A 24,672-nucleotide genomic window follows, 5' to 3' on the forward strand; every position below is an offset into this window, starting at 1 on the left:
CCCTCTATGAGGTGGATTGATTCAGTGACGGGGATAATCGGGATGGGAGTGTCAGAGACAGTGCGACTGGTACAGGACAGAGCAGAGTTTAGGGCTGTTGTACATAGGGTCGCTATGAGTCGCAAGCGACTCGACGGCACATAACAACAACATACTCTAAACCTTTTGTCAATTCTGACGATATCCTCTGTTCTTCCTTTCACCCTCAATTCTTTACTGAGTTCATGAATTCATTGCAGTGGCTACACAGAAGTCAGTACTCAAGATTATGAGGCTTTTAGGATAGTAACAAGTTACAATTTGTGTTTAGAAACAATTGAGGATACAATTCTTCACTCAGGGAAGCCTCCTCTTCTCAACCTACTGAAAGACAAGTTTCTATTTCCCTGACCCTAAGCCTCTTTCCTGCTTGGGCAAATATTACCAAACTCCCTTGCCTCTGCTGATGTGACCTTGGCTTCTGCTCTATTCAGACAAATGTTAGAAGACTTCACTTAGTAGTGTCAGTTTTGTACCCATTAGCCTCCTCATTCTATCAGTAACCTAGACTCAGGAGGACTCAATTCCATAGATGGGCAAACCTGCTTCACTGACAAATGCCATAAAGCATCCACTCTACCAGAAAGCAGCCTCTCTTCTCTACCCATTGACCAGGAGCTCACAGCTCTGTTCCTACCATTCTCCTGGTTTCTACATCTCACACCATCTCTTCTATGTTACAGTTTTCCATCTCTAGTTCACACAAGTTTCCAAACTTCAAAGGATGTACTACCATTGTGCAGAGCATTTGTATCAGTTCATCTCCTTGAGGATCATCTTTTTCCCTATATACTCTTTTCTTTGGCCGAAATTTGACATGACTTCCATTCTCAAAAGCAGTTTAGATAATACCTTTTCCAAAGAATCTTTCCCCTGCCCTTCATCTGGTATCTCTGTGCCTACTACGTTTGTTTTAGCATTTACTGCTATCTATTGAAAGTATATAAATGAAGAAAAGAAAAAGTATATGAATGATGTTTGTTTGCCTCACTACTGTGAGTTGCTTAAAGGATACAAAGCCAAGACCAAATTAAACTTAACTGCTATGGTGTCTTTTCCAACTCATAGTAACCCTCTAGGACAGACTAGTTTTTAATACTTAATCCAAAGTTTAATCTTTATCAAAGCTGACTGCCTCATCTTTCTCCCATAGAACTGCTGTTTGGTTCAGTCCACCTTTTCAGTTAACAGTTGAGCTCTTTAACCACTGTGCCAACAGGAACCCTTGAAGGACACAGAGGTGGCCTCACGTATTTTACTATAAGTAAATGTCAAGACAGCTGAATCTTAACAGGAAGTAATATTATTTAGTAGTGAATCATTGTCTAGTTTATAGTTTCATCTTCAAAAGTACTTGTTTAGAATTATAGTAGATGTATCCAAAGTACCTATTTGTATATGTGTATGTGCATGCACACATGCCATTTTCCCCTGTAAAGAAGGCTTGACAGACTTAATTAAACTTAATTTTTTTTCCCCTAAGGTAGTAAGGAATCCTTAAAAGTTCACAATAACAATTCAAATAGAACAAAACTATAGATTTGAAGGCCATTTTCTCTTAACTGCACAGCATATATTTTCATTAATATGGAAGATAGTTTCATCACAAATAGACACCTAATTCAAGGATTCCTCAATATAATGAACAGCAGAAATGATAGAAGATTTGGTATTGGTTGTTGTTAGATGCCCTCAAATCTACAGCTTCCAACAAATCCTGAGAAAAAGAGATCTAAACCTTGCCCCATTATGTACTATGATCACAATCATATGCTCAGGCCTGTTGGGGTAGTCATTGTAAGGGTCTTCCTCTCTTTTACTGACCACCTTCTTAGAATGAAATTTCTCCCCAAGTACTGGATCTTCCTGAAAATATGCCCAGAGTAAGTGAGCTGAAGTTTAACCATCCTTGCCTCTAAGGAGCTCTCTGGCTGCATTTCTTTAAGACAGATTAATATATTATTTTTGTCAGCCCATGATAGTTCTGTACTCTTTACTATCACAATTCAAAAGCGTCAGTAAATCTTTAGTCTTCCTTATTCATTGTCCAACTTTCAGATGCATAGAAAGCAATTGAGAATACCATGACTTGCATCAAGTGCACCTCATTGTTAGCAATGATTTGGGTAATACTTACATGGTTGTACAGGATGATTAATAAACTGATGCTAAATTGTGTGCCTGAAAAATGCTGAGTGAGTTCCCAGTTTTATAACAGTTTTTAACAAGAGAGAGGGGTGAGAAAAAACCAGAGCTTAGGCTTGAATTTTTAGTTTCTTCCTCCTAGTTTCCTTTGGGATGGAGAAGGATGAGAGTAGCATTTTCCCTGGAGTAATTTCCTTTGACTTCTACTAACAGTGGTGTATGAACCATTTTTTTGCTTCCAAGCCAAAGCAGTTAATGATGTCAGTAACATTTCCTCCCCATCCCCATGTATCTTTTATTCAGTTGACCAGAAAGGTTAACTCCCAAACATTCAGTTCATACCAGTCTTCTGAATTGCATACTTGTTTTCATTCAGCTAATACTTTGTTTTAGAAACATCCTGAAAACTTGATGTGTGGTCTCTGAATATGGATTTTTATAGTGGTTTATGCAGTGACAGAAGAAAGGATTTTAGTTTAAAAATCCTATGGTCTGTACTAACTTCTTTTTAAGTTGTTTTTGGTAATTAAATCCTCATGATACTTGTTCCAGATTTCAGTTCTACCACACCATGATCCAAAGCTTTAATTTCATTTCAGATATTGACAAACTGTAAAAGTCAGGACACAGAATGTGCTTTTTATCAGGGAGTTTGAACCATCCTGTTAACTGGTTTCCTTATAGTACCTATTGATGGATGGAGCTCTGGTGGCCTAGTAGTAAGAAACTGTGCTGCTGTCCTAAAGGTTCACATCCACCAATTGTTCCATAGTAGAAAGATGGACAATTTTCTCCTGTGCAGTTTCCTTACTTCTGAAAATCAGCTAGAGGGTTATCTCTGGATCAGTCCAGACTTAACAGTACATAACAACATAGGCAAGTTAAGATTGCCTTAGTTGTCAGTATAATTGGAGTCAAGTAAGCAAGCAGCTTGTACACTCTTATTTCCTAAACTTGTCCTTCATTACACTCTGGAAAACAAGTTTTGCTAAAAATAAGTTTGCAAAATGTAATTTATGTAACCTGGGTCCATGAAATGGATAAATTTTCTTCTTAGAGTGAAAAAGGTAAAAATCAGGCTGGATGGAGGTAGGAGGAGAATACTAAGAGCCCTTTTTGTAATAGGTTTTGACCTGTATTGAACTGGTTTCTGATATGAAAGATGATAAAAATATTTCCTGTATATTCTTTATTTTATAGATATTGTTTTTGCAAATGTTGCTGTTTCTTTGGTAATAATAGAAAATAAAGGAATTTTTTTTTCCTGTTCCCTTCCTATATAAAATACAGTAGTTTAATATAATGGGAAGTCTCTTTGGAAAATAAGGTTGAACTTCAACTCTTGTCTCCATTGCTTGTGACTTTAAGCAAATCACTTTTCTTTTCAACACTGAGCAAGTCACTTTACTTTTTTTCTTAATGAAAGTAACATTTGTTATTGTTGTTAAGGTGCAATCAAATCATCTCCAACTCATATCAGGTCTGTGTAAAACAGAACAAAAGCCTGCCCAGACTGAAGAAAAATTGATGCCTTTGAATTGTGTTGGCAGAGAGTACTGAATATACCATTAACTGCCTAAAGAATAAAGAGTATTATCTTGGAAGCTATCCAGTCAAAGTGCTGCTAAGAAGCAATGATGGTAAGACTTTATCTCACATACTTTGGGAGTGTTACCAGAAAGGACCACTCCTTGGAAAAAGACATGTTGTTGCTTACCATTGAGCCAGAACAGACCCCCAAGGCTGACCCTCCAGTAGGTTTTCAGAGGCATTTAATCTTCCACGTAGCAGCTGGTGGATTTGAACTGCGTGCCTTCAGGTTTGCAGGCATAGCTTCTTAACACTCAGCAACCAGAGCTCCCTAATGCTTGTCTTTTCCAAGACAGTGTTTGGAAAATTTAGAAGGTCCTCCACAACTTGCATTGATTGATACAGTTACAGCAATGATGGGCTTAAGCACAGCAGCATTTGTGAAGGTAGCACAAATTAGGCAAGGTTTCATTTTCTTTGACTTAGGTTTGCTATGAGTTGGAGCCAACTAGATGATAACTAACAACAAATGGCAATAACTGTTTGATATACATTTAGCCACTAGTTTTTATTTTCATTTGTTTTTTTCCTCTCATTCATCAGGTTTCAAAATTTGTATTCTGTAAGCCTCCAGTACTAACTCATTTTCTTTTTACTATTAAGAACTCAGTGATTTCTTTGAAATTTTTTAATTGTGATTTTAACAAAAGTTTATAGAAAAGTTGGATTTTTGTTAATTCATTGTTGCACATATTCCTCCCTCCCCCAGTTCACATTAAAATTCATTCATTATTGCACAATTTCCTCTATCTCCCCCCCTTTCCCGTCCCCTCCCTCAATACTCTGCAATGTACCTTTTATTCTGGACTGTTGGCTTACATATAATGCCTAATATATATTTCTTTTAAATTGTTCTCTCCCTCATATGTCCAATACAGTATTCATTATCTATCCAGTCTTTTCTGTTCTACTCCCAACACCCCCATGTCAGTTGTTTCGTAAGAGTGGTGTTATTGTGGCAAGGAGCTGCACTGCAATCCCAGAGGTGCGCAGTTCAAATCCACTAGATGCTCTGCTGAAGAAGGAGTAACAGTCGCCTCCTATACCAGTGAGATCCAATTTGACGGTACACACATAAATAATGATAATAATAATAATAATAATAATAATAAATTTTTAAAAAGAGTGGTGTTATGCACTATCCTTTTGAGACAGACATTTCACTCAGCATAATGTCCTTCAGTGTCAACCATGTTGTATAATATTTTATGGGTCCACTATTGTTCAGTGCTACATAGTATTTCATTGTGTGAATGTACCATTCTGTCTGTTCATTTGTTGATGGACACTTGAGTTGTTTCCATCTCTTTACTGTTGTGAATAATGCAGCAATAAAATTGGGTATATATACATCTGTTTGGATGGAGGTTCTGGTTTCTTTAAGATATATCCCCAGCAGTGCAATTGCTATGCCAAATAGTATTTCTATTCCCAGCTATTTGAGAAAGTTCCAAACACCTTCCATTGTGGTTGAGCCAGTTTACACTTCCACTAGCAGTGAATAAAGGTTCCAATCTCTTCACAGCCTTACCAGTGTTTATTGTTTGCTGTTCTGTTGTACTTTGCTTTTGTTGTTAGGGTGAAATGGTATAGTTATAATGATATAGGGTGAAAATTCATGGTTGTTTTTGAACTGAGTAATTTTTATATTTGAAGTGCTTTAATTTATTGCTTTCATTCTTCTTTGTTGTTTTTGTTCGTGTATCCTTTTTACTTGACTCCATCATTGTTATTATGTACCATCAAGTCAGAACTAACTTATAGCTGACCCTTCAGTGGGTTTTCAGAGTCAGTAAATCCTATGATTTTTTTTTATCCTGTAGAGCAGCTTAGGATTCAAACCATACACCTTTAGTTTGGCAGTGCAATTCCTTACAACTAAGCCACCAAAGCTCCCTGATCGTGTTATTAATCTTGGATAACTCAGCAAGGCTCATCTTGATTATTTCCTACCTCAAACCTTACCTGGCTTTTGTTTATAGGAAATGGTATTTAAAGTTTACAGTATAAACTTTCATTACTCCTGACCAAAACACTCACTTTCTGTGATAAATCAGAGTCTTTTCGTTGCCTAAACTAAATTTATACTAAGTTTATAAATAGCACTAATCATTAAATTATTAATTTACATTAAATTTGTAAATAGCAAATTACCTTGTTCAAGTTTTCACTATCACTTTTCAACTTCTCATCTGATTTTGTCTCACAGACTTTAGGTAAGTTATTATGAAATGCCAGTCCTTGGAAAAATATACCATGCTTAGAAAAGTAAAGGGTTGGCAAAAGAGGAAGATTCAACAGATCAGTTGACACAGGGACTGCAGCAGTGGGCTTGAGCTTGACAGAACGAAGAGTTCAATGTGTGGTTCATAGAGTTGTGATTGACCAGATGATGCCTAACAATGATTATTGCTAAGGAGTTCTGGTAGTCTCTAGCTTGTTTTCTTGGATTATTGTTGTTATTTTATTTTATTGATATTTTAACAAAAGTTTACAGAAAATTTGGATTTCCATTTATTCATTGTTGCACATTTTCCTCTCTACCCCTCCCACAGTTTGCTTTTCTCTTTTAAAAAATTCTTTCATTGTTGCACAATTTCCTCCCTCCCACCCCCCATCCTCTTGTTCACTTTGCTATGCACCTCTTATTCTGGACTGTTTGTCATGCAGATAATACCTAATCATATATTTCTTTTAGAGAGTTCTTTCCCTCATCTATTTAAATGCAGTGTTCACTATTTATCCCTTCTTTTCTTAGTTCCCCACAATGCCCATGTCACTCCTGTTTTATAACAGTGATCTTATGCAGTATTTGACCTTTTGTGACTGAGATATTTCATTCAGCATAATATCCTCCAGGGTCACCTATTTTGTGTAATATTTTGCGTTTCTTGTTTTTCAGTGCTGCATCGTATTCCATTGTGTGAATATATCACAGAGTCTCTATCCATTCATTTGTTGATGGATAATTTAACAACCATTTTCTAGAATACAGATGGCTATATCCCACTGGAAAAGGGACGTTAGTAGCTTTCCTTAATACAACATCTTGTTAATATTATTTTAAGGATAGACTCATTCATTTCAAATCAGAACTGATTTGTAGCTGATCCTCCAGCAGCTTTCTGAGGCTTTAAGTCACATGAGAGGAGATTGCCTGTTTTTTTCCCATTGACTTGCTAGTGGATTCAAACCTTCAGTGAGGCATGGCCTTTGGGTTAGCAGCGCAATTCCCAATGGACCACACCACAAAGCTCCCTCTAAGAATGGATATAGATGGAAACGATGCCATACTGAACATTTTTGTAGAAATGGGAGAAATAACTAATATATTGTGTGACAAGCCATAATCCCCAGAGATTTTCACGAACTACTTATCAACGACCTACGTTATGCAGATGATAAAATCTTGCTTGCTGAAACTGAGGAGGGCCTGAGATATTTGTAGCAGAAGGTCAAGAACTGCAGCCTTAAATATGGATTAAAGCTCAACATCAAGAAAACAAAGATTTTCAACCACTGGGACAATTGGCAGCTCATGACAGATGGTAAAGAGATTGAGATTGTTAACAGCTCCATTTGTGTGGGTCCATAATCAATATTCTTAGTACCAGCAACCAGGAAATCAAAAGACAGAAATTACATTGGTAAAGTCTCCTGTCAGAAAACTCTCCAGAATGCTGAAGAGCAACCATTTCAGACTGGAGACTAAGGTGCATCTGATCCAGCCCATGGTCTTCACAATTAGCTTGCTGTGCATCAGAATGCTGGACAGTGACTAGGGATAATAGAAGGAGAATTGATGCCTTTGCACTATGGGCTGGAGGAAGAGTATTAAATATACCATGGACTCTAGGAGAACAGGTTCATCTTGGAGAGGGTGAAACCAGGTTGCTTCTTGGAAGCAAGGATTCTGAAGCTCCATCTGACATACTTTGGGCATTTTGCAAGGAAGGACCAGTACTTGGAGAAGGACATCATGGGGGTGGGGGCGGCTTGAGGGACCACACAAGAGAGGGAGACCAGCTATATGAGATGGATTGACTCAGTGACTGGGGTAATGAGGGTAGATGTGTCAGAGACAATAATGTTGGCACAAGATAAAGCAGAGTTGTACATAGAGGTCATCGCTATGATTTGCAAACAAGTCGACGGCACATAACATAGAGATCTGGTACCTTATGTATTGTTCTACTTACTTAAAGTTTTATATACATCAGCTGCTTTATGAAGATAAGACAGGTGTTTTCCTATAAAGATTATTAGCCTTGGAAATAAAGCAATAGAGGGTCTCAGTGAGTTGGAATTTACTCAAATACAGTGAGTAGAATGATAAAAAATTTGTTACAAAAAGATAAAATTGATCAAAGACAAATGTAAAATTCTGCCATTAGGCTCAGCATTTCCCCAAGAATGGAATAAGGACGACATGCGTTTGTTATTTTTTAAAAGCAGACAGACATAAGTTAATGAAACAATGAAATATAAATACTTGAGATTTTAGATGACTGAACCATATGTAGCAAGTATGTGATTAATTGAAAGTAAAGCAGCCTTAAAATTGGAAGAGCTTGAATTCTAATTTCAGCTTCTCTGATTATAACCAAGATTAAATTATTGGGGGGTTTTGCTTTGTTAATCTCGCTAAGCTTTCAGGTTTGTTTGTTTGTTTTTTTCATTATAAAATGTTTCAGAGAGGTTCAGTAATTATAACCTAAGTGCTTAGTGGCTTGGCAGCTGCAGAAACATAACAAAGAAAGCTAATTCAGTCTTATATTAAGAACTGTGTAATTCACAGTACTTAGGGGTTTTGTTGTTGTTGTTGTTGTTGTTTTTCACATTTTTGGGGGGGACTTTTTAAAAAATTTATTATTCATTTCAATGAAAATTTACAGAGACTTTGGATTTCCATTCATTCATTCATTGTTGCACTTTTCTCCCCTCGTAACCCTCCCCCCCAGTACACTACCCTCTTGGAAAAGTAAAAGAAAAATTCTTTCATTGTTTTACAATTCCTCCCCCCATGTCCACTCCACTATGCAGCCTTTGCTCTGGACTCCTGTCATGACAGAAATACCTAATAACACATCCCTTTTAAGCAGTTTTCTCCCTCACCTGTTTCAGTGCATTATACATTATTGAACCCATCTTTCTCAGTCTCCCCCCAACCCCAAGGTCAGTCCTGTTTTACGACAGTGGTATCATGCAGTATTTGTCCTTTTGTGACTGAGATACTTCACTCAGCATAATGTCCTCCAGGGTCACCCATTTGGAATAATATTTTATTAGTTCCATTATATGAATATACCACAGCTTCTCTGTCCATTCATTTGCTCATGGACACTTAAGTTGTTTCCAACTCCTTGCTATTGTGAACAAAGCTGTGATAAACATGGGTGTGCATCACAGTACTTAGTTTTAAAGGACATTTTGACACCACAGTATTCATTAAGAGTGGGACATGAGAGCATAAAAATCACTTTAAATCTGTAAATGATTGGTATGTTTATTTTGTCAGTGAGCTTATAACTTGGGACAGTATGGGGCAGTTTAGTATTAAAAAAAAAGCTTTTGAACTGAACTTTCTAAAACCAGAATGAAGTTCCCTGGTTAGCAGCCAAGTGTATTTGCACCTGTTGTTGTTGTTGTTGTTAGGTGCAGTTGAGTACGACTCATAGCAACCCTATGAACGAAAGATCTGACCCTTGCTCTATCCTTCACCATCCTCACACTTCTGACACACAAGAACCCAGTGCAGTAGTCACCATGTCAATCCCAATTCTTAAAGCTCTTATAGGAGAGAGTAAAACTGTAAATCCAAATAGAATCTTTATGGAAGCAGACTGCCGCACTGTTTTGTGGAGCAGCTGATGGGTTTGAACTGCTAACGTTTTGGGTAGCAGTTGAGTACTTTAACTACCATACGAACAAGGCTTTTTGACATATAATAAAGGTTCCATAAATGCTAGCCTCTCTGTTATCTATATTCTTCCTGTACATACTGCCACACCTCTCTTCACACTATCTTCAAATGCTTTTCTTTTAAAGAATGCCATTGTTACATTAACTGCTGAAATAATAATGATGTTAATGGTTAGCAGTATTAAATGTGTTTGTAACTCATGCACTGTGATAAGTACTTTATTCATTAAATATGGTTATCATTATAATCTCTGTTTTATAGATATAGAAACTTAATTTTTTCATTTTCACCTAGCTGTTAAATAGCAGAGCTAGAATTCAATTAAAATCTTTATCTAGACAATTTAAGAGCTGTCTTCTCAAACACTTTATATTGATTGCATCTTACACAAGTGAGTTTCTTACTTTGCCTCTGGTTAGAACTTTCCTGGAGATTTCTTATATCTGTTGTGAGGCAGTGCTCTCACCAAGGTGTTATTTTGGGTTTTGTCCCATGCCTATTCTTTGGTAGTTACTTGGTCCTGAGTAAATGGGATTTGAATAAAGACAAAATGGAAGGCTATTTGCCAGACTGGATTCTCTCTTTGTTTTTTGTATTTTTTTTTTATTCTCTCTTTGTATATTGCTAGTTTGTGTAAGATCCTTGACTATAAGGGTCATACCTAAATTATTTCTTAATACCCAGCACCTAACACAGAGTTTCGGCACATAGTAGGCATTTGGCTGGACAGTACGCTTCATGCGGGGACTTTTTATTCACTAATGCATCCATCACCTCAAACAGTGCCTGGTAAAAAGCAGTTTCATCTCTTGGATAAAAGAGGACTGACATAAGGGTTGGGGGGGGGGGAGACTGAGAACGAGGGGATAAATAATGTATGCTGCATTGAAACAGATGAGGGAGAGAACTGTTTAAAAGGGATATATGATTAGATACTATTGTTATGACAGGAGTCTAGAAGGAAGGTAGCATGGTGGAGTGGACTTGGGGGAAGGGTTTGAATAACAATGAAAGAATTTTTTCTTTTACCTTTCAAAGAGAAAAGCTATTTGAGGGAGAGGGGTAGGCAGAGAGAAGAGTGCAACAATGAATGAATGGAAATTCAAAGTCTGTGTAAACTTTCATTAAAATCAATTTTTAAAAAAGTCTGTTGGGCAGTGGGCATAGATCTATGGTGATTAATTAAATGAAATACAATGTATATTGTATGCAAACCAATGTAAAATAAACTTAAAAATCGATTGGGTATGTGGAGTGTCTGACTTAGCAGAGCATGGTTAAAATTTCTTCATTTGTGAATTTTAACGATACTCCCTTACTAGGTGTATACCATATGCTGGATTCTTGCATACCTTATCAGCAAGCATCCTTACAACCTTCCTATAGGTAAAATTGATAAGCTATGGATAAGAACGGTATGGAAAAGGAAGTGATCAATATAACTCCCAGTTTGCTGACCTGGATGTGGTCTAATTATTAAACCTATAGGGAGAAAAATGAGTTCTGCGTTTAGATATAATAACCAACTCACTGGCATCCAGCAACAGCTGGGTATATGGTATCCATCAGGGTTATCCTATGTCTGTGGTGTCCATCAGGCTTATCCTGATCTGTGGTATCCACAAGGCTTATCCTGAGAATTTATACCACATACACAACAATATGTATATGGTCCATTGGGATTATTTTGATGGGGGAGTCACCTGATGGGCAGATCGATGCAAAAATCTCTTCTTGGGATGAAGGCTTCAAAAATGCCACTGGTTTGCTAATGAGCCTAGAGAGGATATTTTTATCTTGCCAGAGCAAGATTACTTTTTTTGAACCACAAGCCTAAAGCTTCTGTTTCTAACTTGAACATGTTCAGTTTCTGTTCCAGATGATCGGGCTGAACAACGAACCTGTCTTATTTGTGGGGACCGCGCCACAGGCTTGCACTATGGAATCATCTCTTGTGAGGGTTGTAAAGGATTTTTCAAGAGGAGCATTTGCAACAAACGGGTGTATCGATGTAGTCGTGACAAGAACTGTGTCATGTCTCGGAAGCAGAGGAACAGGTGCCAGTACTGCCGCCTGCTCAAGTGCCTCCAGATGGGCATGAACCGGAAGGGTGAGTGGAGCATGTGGCCTTCAGTGTCCACTCTTCAACCATCACTTTACTTTTCATATTATTTCTAAACTTTGGATTTATTCATTTCCCAAGCCCACATTATGTACAAAGCCTTGTACTAGGTACTGGTAACCTAAAGATGAACCTGACAAGGTCTCTACCTATAGGGAACTCACAAACTAGTTAAAGAGAAAGATTAGTGAAATGCTAAGAAATTAATGGAAATGAATGCAGAGGACCGTGTTTAAGAACCACAAGGTAACAGTCAGATCCTGGTTGGAATTAATAGGCCCCACTGTTTTTTCAAGGAAACTCATATGGAGTTATGCTGCCAACCTAAAGGCAAGTGATTTGAATCAACCAGCTGTTCCTCCAAAGAAAGATGGTACTTTCCTTCCATGCAGTTTAAAGCCTCTGGAAACCCCCCATTGGACAGTTAGCTACAAGTTGATTCTCACTGCACAATGTAAAAACAACAGCAACAGTCTTTAAAGAAATAATGATAGAAATATTCTTTTGAATGGATAGGAAAGGAAATGTGATAACATTTTGTTGACTAGAACCATGGAGTAGTCAGAGGCTAAAACACACTCACAAAAAAACAAATCCAGTGCTGTTGATTTGTTCCAACTCATACTGACTCTCTCCAGTTTCCAAGCCTCTTAATCTTCACAGGAAAATAGAGACTGTGCATCTTTTTCCCACAGAGAAGCTGATGGATTCAAACTGCTGGTCTTTCAGTTTGCAGCTTAATACATTATGCTCTACACTATCAGAGCACAGTTCGAAGGCTAGGGTGCCCAAAAGTGTGTGAGTTTGGACTTTCCTGAGAAGACTTTTAAGAACTGTTAGCCTAGAGCTCTAGGGGCCAAGTGGCAAGATACTGAGCTGCAATCCCAAAGGTGCACAGTTTGAATCCACCTGATGTTCCGCTAGAGAAGGAGGGGAGAGCTCCTTCTGTGCCAGTTCAGTTAGATTCGATAGTACACAATGGGGGGTGGGGGGGTGAGAACCATTAGCCTGAGATGACATGAATAAACCAATGTTTATAGAGGGATAACTTTGAAGGATGGGTTGGGATCAGAGCAGCAGAAATGTAGAAGCCTTTTAGAAGAGTCCCAAAGGAAGGCATGAACATTCTGAAGGAGGGTCAAAGAAAGAACTGCTCAAGAGATGTTACGGAAATTGGTGAGTGAGCATAGAGAAGAAGCAAAAGCCAAACCTGAAAATTTGGACCAAGGTCAATGACCATAATTGGGGGAGGGGGATAGTCAAGTAAAAAAGTTAGCGAGGCAAAATATTGGCCTTGACAGATGTGATTTTGAAGGGCCCTAAAGGGAAACAAAGGAGCTTTGGTGAGTGTAATATGTTATGCTTTTAACCAAAGTTCAGTGGTTCTAATACACCAGGTGCTCTGCAGGAGAAAGATGAGCAGACTTATTTTGTAAAGATTTACTGCCTCATAAAACTGATAGAGGATCAGTATGAGTCAGAATCACTTGATGGCAGTGAATTGGGTTTTTGAGGGGAGAAGGTTAAATGCCACACTAGTAAATTTAAAGTGATAGCAAGTGTGTTCTCTGCTTGTTTTTGTAACCTCCTTTCTCACTTGTCCCCAGAGCCAACCCACTGTGCTACAGCACTGCCCTGCTTTTAAGCAGGTCTTTCTAGAAATCCTTTCCTTCCTCAACTGTCAGTTTCTAAAAATAACCTTCTGAGCCACCAGTACCAAACAAACAAGTATCATCCTGAACAGTTCTGTTGTCATCTGCTCACTCTCACCTTGATTTTATTTTGCTCTCCATTTTCCTCTTTCACCCTAATAGCCCTCATGATTAGTCTATCAATCTTTGTTTATGGTTGGCCTTCTTGACTATTTCTCTGATGAATTATTCTGCTTACTCTATTTAAAGGAGCTATTCTGAGGCTTCCAACCAGATTTAGCAGTTTTGTTGGGTTTTTTAAATGTTTCCTTTTCATTGGTCTGCATACAAAATTGGTATACATTGTATTCACTTTTCGTCTTTCACATTCTTTTATACAGTCATTCTGATACATTGTGTTTTACCAAATTTAGCTGTTTTAAGGAAGAAGACACCTTAATTTCAAACCCCTCTAACCATAGAGTGAGGAGATGACCCATGGTGTAGTGTAAGGATTGGGCACAGGCCCCAGGATTATTTGCATTTATCAACCTACAACAGGCAAGCTTAGTTGCTTGGCAAAATCAGCCTCTCTCAAAGAGAAATCCTGCCATCTCCTGGTTAGTACCGAGAAAACAAGATTAAAATTGCAGCTGTCATGGAATTTTGAAGGTGGTGGAATTGTGGAACTGTGGTGGTAAACAAAATTTTATGCATTTACTCAAGCTGATAGTACTAGATACATCATGAAAAAAAGAATTTTATTGTTTCTTAAAAGCTTACTAGTATGGAGAAAAGATGGAATCCAGCCAGACAAATTAATCTCACTAGTGTTAGAATTAATCGTAAAACCACACTGAAGGAAATGGTGAAGGAAGGAGCTGACCTAAGTAACTTTGGAAAACTCTTTAGAATCAAAATACAACCTTTTTGAGCTTCAGTTTCCTGATATCTCAGATACATATATTGTGCACTTTTCTAATGTTATAAGTATCAAATGAAGTAACACATGAGTGTATTTTATAAGCTTTAAAATGTCCAAATTTTACTTTGACAGAAGCACCATGACATACCATTTTGACCTATTTTACTATCTTTCACTAAACTACTAGGGAACTCTGATGGCCCAGAGCATGAAGTATCAATCAAGCTATTAACTGAAAGTTTACCTGTTCAGATCTACCAGGGAAAGATTGAGTTGTCTCCTTCCACAAAGATACATAGCCTTTTGAACCCAATGGAGGATCTCTGAGTTGAAACCAAAGGCAGTAGAGTTGGCTTGAGTTTTGAACAAAATCAGCATCATTGTTTATTTTCTATTATTTTAAAATGTATTTTTTAATAAAAGTTAATCTTTAAGAGGGATTTTTTAATCCATTATAATAAACGCATAACTAAGAGTTATCTGATATTATCTTCCCTTTCTCCAGTAGCATGTATGAATGATCTGGGAAATAGCACTAGTGGAAAGGAAGCAAATCTTAGTAAGAGTCTCCTAGACCCCAGTCCTTGGTTTCCTGTCTGGTGTCTATTATGTAATCAAAATGTGTCATTTCTCTAATTAAAGCAATACCAGTACTTTTTTTATAGGTTTGTTTTACCCACGTTAATACCCAACAGTAATGACCACGATAATGTGAATTTCCTTGCTTTAGGTAAAATTGAAGGAAGGCTATAAACATTTACATTTCAGATCATGAAGTTAGCAAGATAATAAATCTCTTAAGATTTGTGGCACTTAAACCAAAAATAGAAAGCATGTTGGTTCCATAACCTTCCAGACAGTAAGCCATCAACTGAAATGCATTCGGTGTTACATCTATCAGTGACAAATCTCTATTCTGTACCTGTGAGCTGGGGTAGAAATGTAAGCTTGTCAATTGACTCTAAAACACCAGAAAACTAATTTTAAGAAATTTTTGGAACTAGGAATTAGGAGGAATGAGAGCTCTCGGACAAATAGTTTGAAGCTACCCTTAACATGAAGTGTACGTACATGCTTCTCACTCCAGCTTCATAAATCTTGAAGGAGCCATTATCAGGTAGACTGTGATGCCACCATATCACAGATGAAATTATTGAATCTTTAGCAAATTGAAGATGGAACTTTAGTTTTATAACTCTTATATTCAGAAAAAAGAGCCTAAAGAGAGAGAAGTAGTCATTCTTCAGTTACTATTTAATATGCCTTGCCCTATGTTTTCAGCTTTAGCTTTATTATGTAATCCTCTTTTAACACCCCATAGAATAGGTCCAAGTACCCCCTCATTACCTGAGGATCTGAGAGATAAATAAGCCTATTCATAATTATAGAAAACAAGCAGAAATAGGTTTTCAACCCAGTTTCTCTATTCTGACATGTATCAGCTGAAGATAACAACATTGATTTCTATTTTAAGGAAAATGAACTTCCTTACTTTATTTTTTAATTGATATTTTCACAAGTTTACAGAAAACTTGGATTTCCATTCATCCATTGTTACACATTTTCCTCCCTACCTAAAAAAATTTTTATTGTCACACAATTTCCTCCCCACCCTCCTCCAGTCCACTTTGCTATGCACCTCTTATTCTGGACTACTGTCATGCAAATAATACCTCATCATGTATTTCTAAGGTTTTTTTGAACCTTCACCTTTTGAGGCAGGCAATCAAAGGACTTTCTAGATTCCTCATGTTAATTTTGCAGACAAGTATAGCAAAGCTTGTTCTCACATAATGTCAATAACTTTCACTGTTAATTGTTATAAAACATCCTCCAGAACACTCTTCCCTCAGCCATCACAAAAAATTTTCTTAACGTGCAAACCTAACACACAAGCCTTCCTTGTATTCATCATGTCCTCATGCTCCTCAGCTCTTAATGCTTTGCCCTTAGCTTGCCATAAAAAGTTAGTTATGAACTAGCCCCAGCTTATCTTTCCAACCTCTTGTTAACCTTCCTCTTTATTTAACCTCCTCCCAACTATATGGAAGTTCCCAGAACACTCCTTGCTCAGTCTTAACACCCTTTTCTTTTCCTGCTTACTTAATTCCTACTCTTTCTTTAAAATTGAGTTCAAAAATTACCGTTTTTATTATGCTTTTCCTAATACCCAAGCCCTTCTGTAATTGTAAATGAAAGACTATGTGACCTTAAGTAATTGGCTCCATAAACAGAACTGTTGTTCTTAATGTGGCTGGTTCTATTTAAAGGATATTCCCCCTCCCCCCCGGAGAAAAATTTTGTTTATTAATACAAACAAAAGCCCATTTGAAAACAATACCCCCATATTTATAAGTACAGTGAAATTTTAAATGTGTTGAAACACAACTATCATTCCATTAAAACAAAACCAAGCCCTTCTTTTAGACTCAGTTCTAATTCTAACTAACGGATCCTTTAGCCTTCCAAAGCTGTAAATCTTTGTGAAATATAAAGGATACTTTTTATAATAGTTGTTGTTAGATGCCATTGGATAGACCACAACTCGTAATGCCCACATGAACAATAGATTCAAACATTGTCTTAGCCTGTGCCACTGTTGCCATTATCCCTCATGATCAAGCCCATTGTTATAGTCACTGTGTCAGACCATTCTTTGTTAAGGGTTTCCTTCTCTTTAGTCCTCCACCTTTCCTAGCATGATGGCTTTGCCTCAAGACCTTACTCCTCCTAACAACATTATCAATAGATGAGATTAATTTATACCATCCTTACCTCTAAGGAGCACCCCAATTGTACTTCATGCTTTTCTTACGCCACTACTCAAAGGCAGTTTATTTATTGTCCAACTTTCAGAGGCTTAGAAAGCATTTGAAAAATAATAGGATGGCCTGGATTAAAGGGCACCTTAGTCTTTCTTGTTGATATTGTTGTTTACACTTATGATTTTAACAAAAGTTAACAGAAAAGTTGAATTTTCATTTATTCATTGTTGCACATTTTCCTTCCTCCCCACACTTCACCTCCCCCAGTTAACTTGTGGGAGGGGGTTCCATTTTAGAGAATTTTACTAGTCTTCTTTTTTTTTTTTTACAAGTCCATTTTACTTCTCTCATTTCTTTACCAAAAAATAAGGAACATTTCACGAAATTACCTGTCATCCACACACAGAGGCCATGCCATAATCTTCTCAGTATTGTTCCAATTTGAGTATTTGTGCTGCTGAAGTGAGCACCCTGTTAGCTTTCTTTAATTTTTATTTTTTGCACATTTTCTTCCCTCCCCCCTTCCACTTCCACCAGCCCACCCAGCAAATGCATACCTTGTTCCTGATTGTTGTCATACATACAGTGCCTATTCATACGTTCCTTTCAGACAGTTCTTTCCCTCACCTGTTCTACATCACTGTTCATTATTTATTTATCCACTCTTTTCTCTATCTCTGGCCACCCCAACCCCATCTGTCCTGTTTTATAACAGTGGTGTTATACAGTATTTGTCCTTTTGTGAGTGAGATATTTCACTAAGCATAATGTTCTCCAGGCTCCCCCAAGTTGTGTAATGGTTTATGAGTTCATTGTTTTTCAATGCTGCATAATATTGCAGTATGTGAATGTATCATAGTTTTTCTATCTTTTTGCATCCGTTTCTTTGCTATTGTGAAAAATGCAGCAATAAGCATTAGTGTGCATAAATCTGTTTTGAGTTGTGTCTCTGCTTTCTTTAGGGAATAATCCCAGTAGTGGGATTGCTGGGTCAAATGATACTTGTATGTACAATTCTTTGAGAAAGTTCCAGATGGTCTTCCATAGTGGTTCTACCATTTTAGACTGCTACCAGCAGTGAAAAGTGTTCAAATTTCTCCACAGCTGCACCGTTTTTTTTCCTGTTGAACTTTGCTATTGTTGCTGGGGTGACACCTTGCTCTTTAAATTGGCATTCCTCTGTTAGCACTTTGGAGAGGTCCTTGACAGCAGATTTTATCAATATAACATGTCTTGATTCTTCACTCTGCTACTCTAACTATTTTTTGTAGTTAGAAAATATTTAGTGACTTTTCATTTTGTTAAATAACTGATGACTGAATTACAGAGGAACTTAACTTGAAGGAGGACCATTTAAGGTCACAATTCTGATTAATGGGAAAACCCCCAAGAAAACAAACCTTCAGAATTTCCTGTTGTTGTTGTTGTTGTTATGTGCCATAGAGTTGCTTGCAACTCATAGCGACCCTATGTACAACAGCCCTAAACTCTGCTCTGTCCTGTGCCTGTCCTGTCTCCGACACATCCATCGATCACCCCAGTCATTGAATCAGTCCGCCTCATACAGGGCCTTCCTTTCCTGTGCTGTCCCTCCATGGACCGGTCCCTCCTTACAACATGTCCAAAGTATGTTAGACGAAGCCTCAGAATCCTTGCCTCCAAGGAGCAGCCTGGTTTAACCCTATCTAGGATGAATCTGTTTGTTTTTCCTAGCAGTCCACGGTACTCTCAATACTCTTCTCCATCACAGCTCAAAGGCATCAGTTCTCCTTCTGTCCTCCTTAGTCATTGTCCAACTCTCTGATGCATAACAAGTGATTGCAAAGACCATGGCCTGTATCAGACAACACCCTAGTCTCCAGAAAGATGCCATTGCTCTTCAGAACTTTGGAAAGGTCCCTGACAGCAGACTTTCCCATGGCATACGCCTTTTAATTTCCTGGCTACTGGTGCCAAGAGTGTTGACTGTGGAGCCAAGCAAACTAAAGCTGTGAGCAGTCTCAATCTCTTCGCCATCCATCCTGATGCTGCCAATTGGTCCAGTGGTGAGAATGTTGATCTTCTTGACATTGAGCCTCAGTCCATATTGAAGGCTACAGTCCTTGACCCTCTGTAACAAGTGCTCCTCAGTTTCAGCAAGCAGGGTTGTGTCATCTGCATAACGCAGATTGATAGATCTTCCACCAATCCTGACCCCACATTTCTCCTCATAAAGCCCAGCTTCTCATATAATCTGTTCTGCATACAGGATGAAAAGGTATGGAGACAGGACACATCCTTGGCGTATGCCCTTCCCAATTTTGAACCATACAGTGTTTCCCTGCTCTGTTCTGACGACTGCCTCTTGGTTCAAGTACAGGTTTTGCATTAGTACAATCAAGTGTTCTAGGATTCCCATTATTCTCAGAGTCAGCCACAGTTTGTTATGGTCCACACAGTCAAATGCCTTTGCATAATCAGTGAAGCACAGATAGACATTCCTCTGGTACTCCCTGCTTTCAGCTAAGATCCATCTAACATCAGCTACAATATCCCTAGTACCACGACCCCTTCTAAGCCCAGCCTGGACTTCCAGCAGTTCTCTGCTGATGTGCTGTTCCAGTTGTTTTTGGATAATCTGCAGTAGAACCTTGCTTGCATGTGAAATCAATGAGATTGTTCTATAATTTCCACACTCTGTTGGGTCACCTTTCTTTGGGATGGGAACAAATACAGTCCCACAAATTAGACCCATATTTAATCAGACTGAAATTAAAAAAGCTTCATTTAAAAATAAAACTGATCTCTGCTGTTCCCTTCAAATCCACCTTCCACTCTATTATCTCGTTGGGATATTGTTGACTGCAATATTAATTAATAACTTGATCATCTTTGTTGCACACGTATAATATATACAGTGCTTATAATATATGTTGATGTTATGTGACATCTAGTCGCTTGCAACTCATAGTGACCCAATGTACAGTAGTCCTGAAATCTACTCTGTCCTGTGCCAACTTGACTGTTTCTGACACAGCTGCTCTATGTACCCCAATCACTGAATCAATCCATCTCATCGATGATCATCCTCTCTGGTGCTGTCCCTCCACCCTCTCAAGCATAATGTCCCTCTCCAAGAACTGGTTACTCCTTGAAAAATGCCCAGAGTATATCAGACAAGCCTCAGAATCTCTGCCTCCAAGGAGCAGCTTAGTTTCAACCTCTCCAAGATGAACCTGTTTGTTCTCCTATCAGTGTGTGGCATATTCAGTACTCCAGCACCACAGCTCAAAGGCATCAATTCTCTTTCTATCATCCCTAGTCATACTTAGTATACAGTATATACTTGGGGGCTCAAAGTTATCTGCTGCCTGTGAGGAAGCCTGGAATAATAAGATAGTTTACTTTTAGTGCCTAGGTTGCTGTGGGCATGATTCTGACCACCTTATGTTTTCTTCCAGCTATTCGAGAGGATGGAATGCCTGGAGGCCGAAACAAGAGTATAGGACCCGTCCAGGTAAGTTTTCCATCTTGGAAGTGTAGGGCTATAGATAGATGTTCCTGAATCTGCTTACTTAGGTCTCATCGTCTGCTGTCTTAGGGAATCCTGCAGAACTGCTTAAGTATTATTTGTAGGGCTTGGGTTTGAAAGTGCTTTGAAAAATCTTGACTATAAAGGATACTGATTAAAGTTGTATCTCTTAACCCTTCTAGGGATTACACAGATAGTATACCTAATTCTGGTTCTGAACAATCCAGAGGATATTTTTGGTATCAGTGATGTAAAGTTGTAGATAGCTTAGCCTGGCAGAAACCATGAAAGAAATATCAGCAGAAAGTTTACTGCTTCATTTATACGTAATATATTATTAAATCCCCCAAAAATTTGCAGAGTGCTTACTCTTTGCCAGCCTAACATTGAACTCAGTCTGGTAGGAAACACACGTGTGGAAATTAGCATCACCATACAGTAAGAGCATAAGATGCCACAGAGCATAAAACAAAGAGACTTCTGAAGCTGTCTGGCCTAGAGACACTCTGGGAAGGACTTCTAGAGAAGGTGAAGTTTGAACTAAGCCTTGAAGGGACAAGAGACATCAGTTATATTGGGAAGGAGTTGAGGGCCAAGATTTTTTTTATCAACTCTGTGCAGATATGGTATACAAAGACCCAAAGATAATACCTTTGAGGAATGACAAGGAATTCAGTGAGGCTAGAGCATTGGGCATATGTTTTGGAATGGCAGGAGAGAAGGAAGATTCCTTGAATTTGAATCATTCTTTTATAAAGAGTGAACTTCAGTATTTTTGATCAACGTTCCTGAAGTAAAGCCTCTGTGAAGTCAACTTACATCACTTGATACTACTTGCCACAGAAGAGATTACTAAGATTAAAAAATTTCATCAGTTCACGACTCATCAAATTAATTCCTCAGCACACTAGTTGACAGATACCAGGTCTTAACTTGATTAGTAAAGACTAAGAGGCAGATATTGAAAAGTTTTAAGTAATTATTTTTGAGGATGTAAGGGTGGTATACAGGTTTAACATGTTGCCGCAAATGATGGAAAAAAAAAATGCATTTCTAAGCACAGTCTCAATTTAAAAGTATGCGGCAACGTGTTAATTGGTGCACAAATTAACTGATTACATGAGAAGGAAACTAGAGGCAGGAAGATAACATTTAAAAAATAATTTTGCGTTAGTCCAGGCAAAAGATACTAGGTAGTGGTTATAACTACAGCAATGACAATGCTGGTTGGGAGGAGGAAATAGAGTCAAGAAATATTCAATAGGCAAAATTGTTCAGGGAGTTGGTTATGGGGTGAGTGTGACTGACTGCTGTATTCATTGTTTTTTATATAGATGTAATAGAAAGTAAGTGTTGGGAAGAATTCTTAGACATTTTCCTCAATGAACCACCTTCTTCAGTAGTACCTAATGTTTTATAGATACCTTCAGTGACCCTCCTGTTGTGTTTTGGTATCTTCAATCACTTGCCTTTCCAGACTGTGTTCTCTCCAGGGCTTCAGGAATCAGTATTTGGAAAAGGCTATTTCATCTGTTGTAGTATTTTACTTTTTTATACTAGGCATATACTTTTCATTTTAGTCTTTACTATTTTTGGAAGCATAAGTGGCATCACTTCCTAAACAACATGCCTCTGGAAACTCTTAAGAACTTTGATAAATGATTATAGTTATAGAAGGGCTTCAGGCCTTTTGTTCATAGGGTCGCTATGAGTTGTGCTTGATTCAACAGCAATTAACAACTTTACTATTTGTGTTAGAAAGAGAAAACTGTGCTCTACACATTTTAATTGTGTAGTAGTTTATAATGAGAGAGACAGAATTTTCGTTTTTATGTACCTGTTGTGCAGTTGCACTTTGTAACATTATCTGAGAGTAACCTCCCAAGTCAGTCTGTCACAAAGTTACGTACCGTTTGGCTTCAGCGCCCTATGTAAGAACCCAGAGCTATGAACTAGGTAGTGTGTTGATATTTTGCAGCTGAAAAAGCTGTCTCAGGGATCTTGAATAACTTACCCAACAGCACCTAGCTAGGAAATAACAGATTGGAGTAGAACCCAAGTTACAGCACTGCCAACATGTTTCATTCCCCAGTGTCCCACGGGACTATCTGAGAGAGAGAAGTACAGCCTGACTTTGACTCTCAGCTAGAGTAAACTGACTTCACCAAGACCGGCCTTTTCACTCAACCCAAGTCCTCTGTGCCCTGGAAGCTCTTCATCCCACCTATCTGAGATGATCTCTCAACACTCACTGAGGCTTAATGTCAGTGACTTGGAGTTTAATGACATAATTTATCTTTGAAAACAATAAGTTCATAGTTCTAAGGACCCCTAATAGAAAGATACGGGGTTTTTTCGTTTAGAGTTTATTGTTTTTATGGTGATTTTTCTTTCCATCTAAATGAATAAAGAATCTATCAATTCTTTATGCAGTTTAAGCCTTTCCCAACCAACCACTTAACTGTCAGTTCTGAACTCTGTAATGTCAAGTTGGAACAGACTTAAGTTGGAAACCCTCCCTTGGGTTACCAAGGCTATAAATTGCATGGAAATAGATTGCCCATTTTTCTCCTGGGGAGCCACTGGTGAATTTGAAGAACCAGCACAGTTCTCTATACACTATGCCACCAGGGCTGCCTGTATCTTACAGTCTTATTTTCCAACTAACTCTTATGCACTTCCAGTTCTAATTGCTTGTAAATTTATTATCAGAGCAACTGAGGGTTTCCTCAGCAATTTTGTTGGTTCTTAATGTGTAAGGAGTAGTTTGTGTTTGGGGAATGATGTTTCAGGGGTTAGAAGTAGGCACATGGACAAAGAAGAGTGTTGAAGACTGCAGAGACTTTGTGATCAGAACTTACTCATAGCTGACCCTCCAACAGGTTTTCAGAGGCAGTAAATCACACAGAAGAAGATTGCCTATTTTCCTCCCAAGGAGCTGCTGGTGGATTCAAAACACATGCCTTTAGGTTGGCAGCATAGCTCCTTACCTTACCAGTAAGGTAGATGGGCAAAAAGAAGGTAATAGTGAGTTGAGGTTCTGGAAGGCCAGTAAGTGGACTTCCTTAACATTAGTGAGAGGTTCAGAATATGATGTGGATGCAAAGAAACCTGAGTTTGTCTCAATAAAGTCTTAGGAATCCCTATTACATTTGAATAAGCTTTTAGTATGTAGGAACCGAGGTTGAACCCCCCCAATCTAACATATACTGATTCTTTACCAAAGATATCAGAGGAAGAGATAGAAAGGATCATGTCTGGGCAGGAGTTTGAGGAAGAAGCCAATCACTGGAGCAACCATGGTGACAGTGACCACAGTTCCCCTGGGAACAGAGCTTCAGAGAGCAACCAGCCGTCACCAGGCTCCACACTGTCCTCCAGGTAAGCTTCCAGGAAAGCCCAGCATTACCTAGGGCCTACTAAGATAAGTAAATCCATGGAGAGACCTCTTCACTGGGAATTCCTCCTAGACTCTCAACCTGATAAGAGGAGGATGTAAAGGAGAATTTCCAAACTAATTTTATGCTAAGAACCTTGAAAATATTCAGTCTGTTTTGCAAACTGATCAAGTCCTATAAGCTGTTACCCGTTCCTTTACAGTCACCTTCTAACAGAGTGATGGTCTAAATATAGCTGTTTCCCCTCATTTATTTGATCACGGAAATAAGGAAAACTACATAAAACAATGTTGACTTTAAGTACTGTTTCTTTACCTCAGCAAGAATTGGATTTTTTTCACTGTATATATTTTATGGGAAGGGGAGAGGAAAAGTTTTGAAGCCAGCCAAATTTGCTACAACTATGAAGTATCAACTTAGGGACTCTTTGTTTAGGCATGGTATCTTAAGTTTTTAGATACAAAATAGGTATGTTTTCTTAGGGTCACTGCCTGCCAAGGAGGTTTCTTGTTCCCAGAAACCTTTCTTACAAGACAGAGATTGAAATAAGCAAAGCACTCCTTAGGAATAGAAGAACGGTAGGAGGTATCTCACTACCTGATTTCAAATCCTACTACACTGCC

At 38.2% G+C, this 24,672-nt stretch overlaps 1 protein-coding gene across 3 annotated transcripts in view; it reads left to right on the forward strand.

The window, feature by feature from the left end:
- Nucleotides 1-24,672, forward strand: part of NR6A1 (nuclear receptor subfamily 6, group A, member 1) — a 348,076-nt gene that overhangs the window by 296,626 nt on the left and 26,778 nt on the right. For 2 of the 3 annotated variants that reach the window (XM_006892577.1, XM_006892576.1), the window contains exons 3-5: nucleotides 11,577-11,807; nucleotides 20,581-20,636; nucleotides 23,878-24,032. In XM_006892577.1, coding sequence (XP_006892639.1) covers nucleotides 11,577-11,807; nucleotides 20,581-20,636; nucleotides 23,878-24,032 — 442 coding nt within the window. Of the gene's footprint in view, nucleotides 1-11,564; nucleotides 11,808-20,580; nucleotides 20,637-23,877; nucleotides 24,033-24,672 lie in introns of all 3 variants that reach the window. The other variant, XM_006892575.1, reaches the window with a different exon arrangement.

The sequence above is a fragment of the Elephantulus edwardii genome, unplaced genomic scaffold, assembly GCF_000299155.1.
Source record: "Elephantulus edwardii isolate Elephantulus edwardi_28Jun2011 unplaced genomic scaffold, EleEdw1.0 scaffold00116, whole genome shotgun sequence".
Classification (NCBI taxonomy): domain Eukaryota; kingdom Metazoa; phylum Chordata; class Mammalia; order Macroscelidea; family Macroscelididae; genus Elephantulus; species Elephantulus edwardii.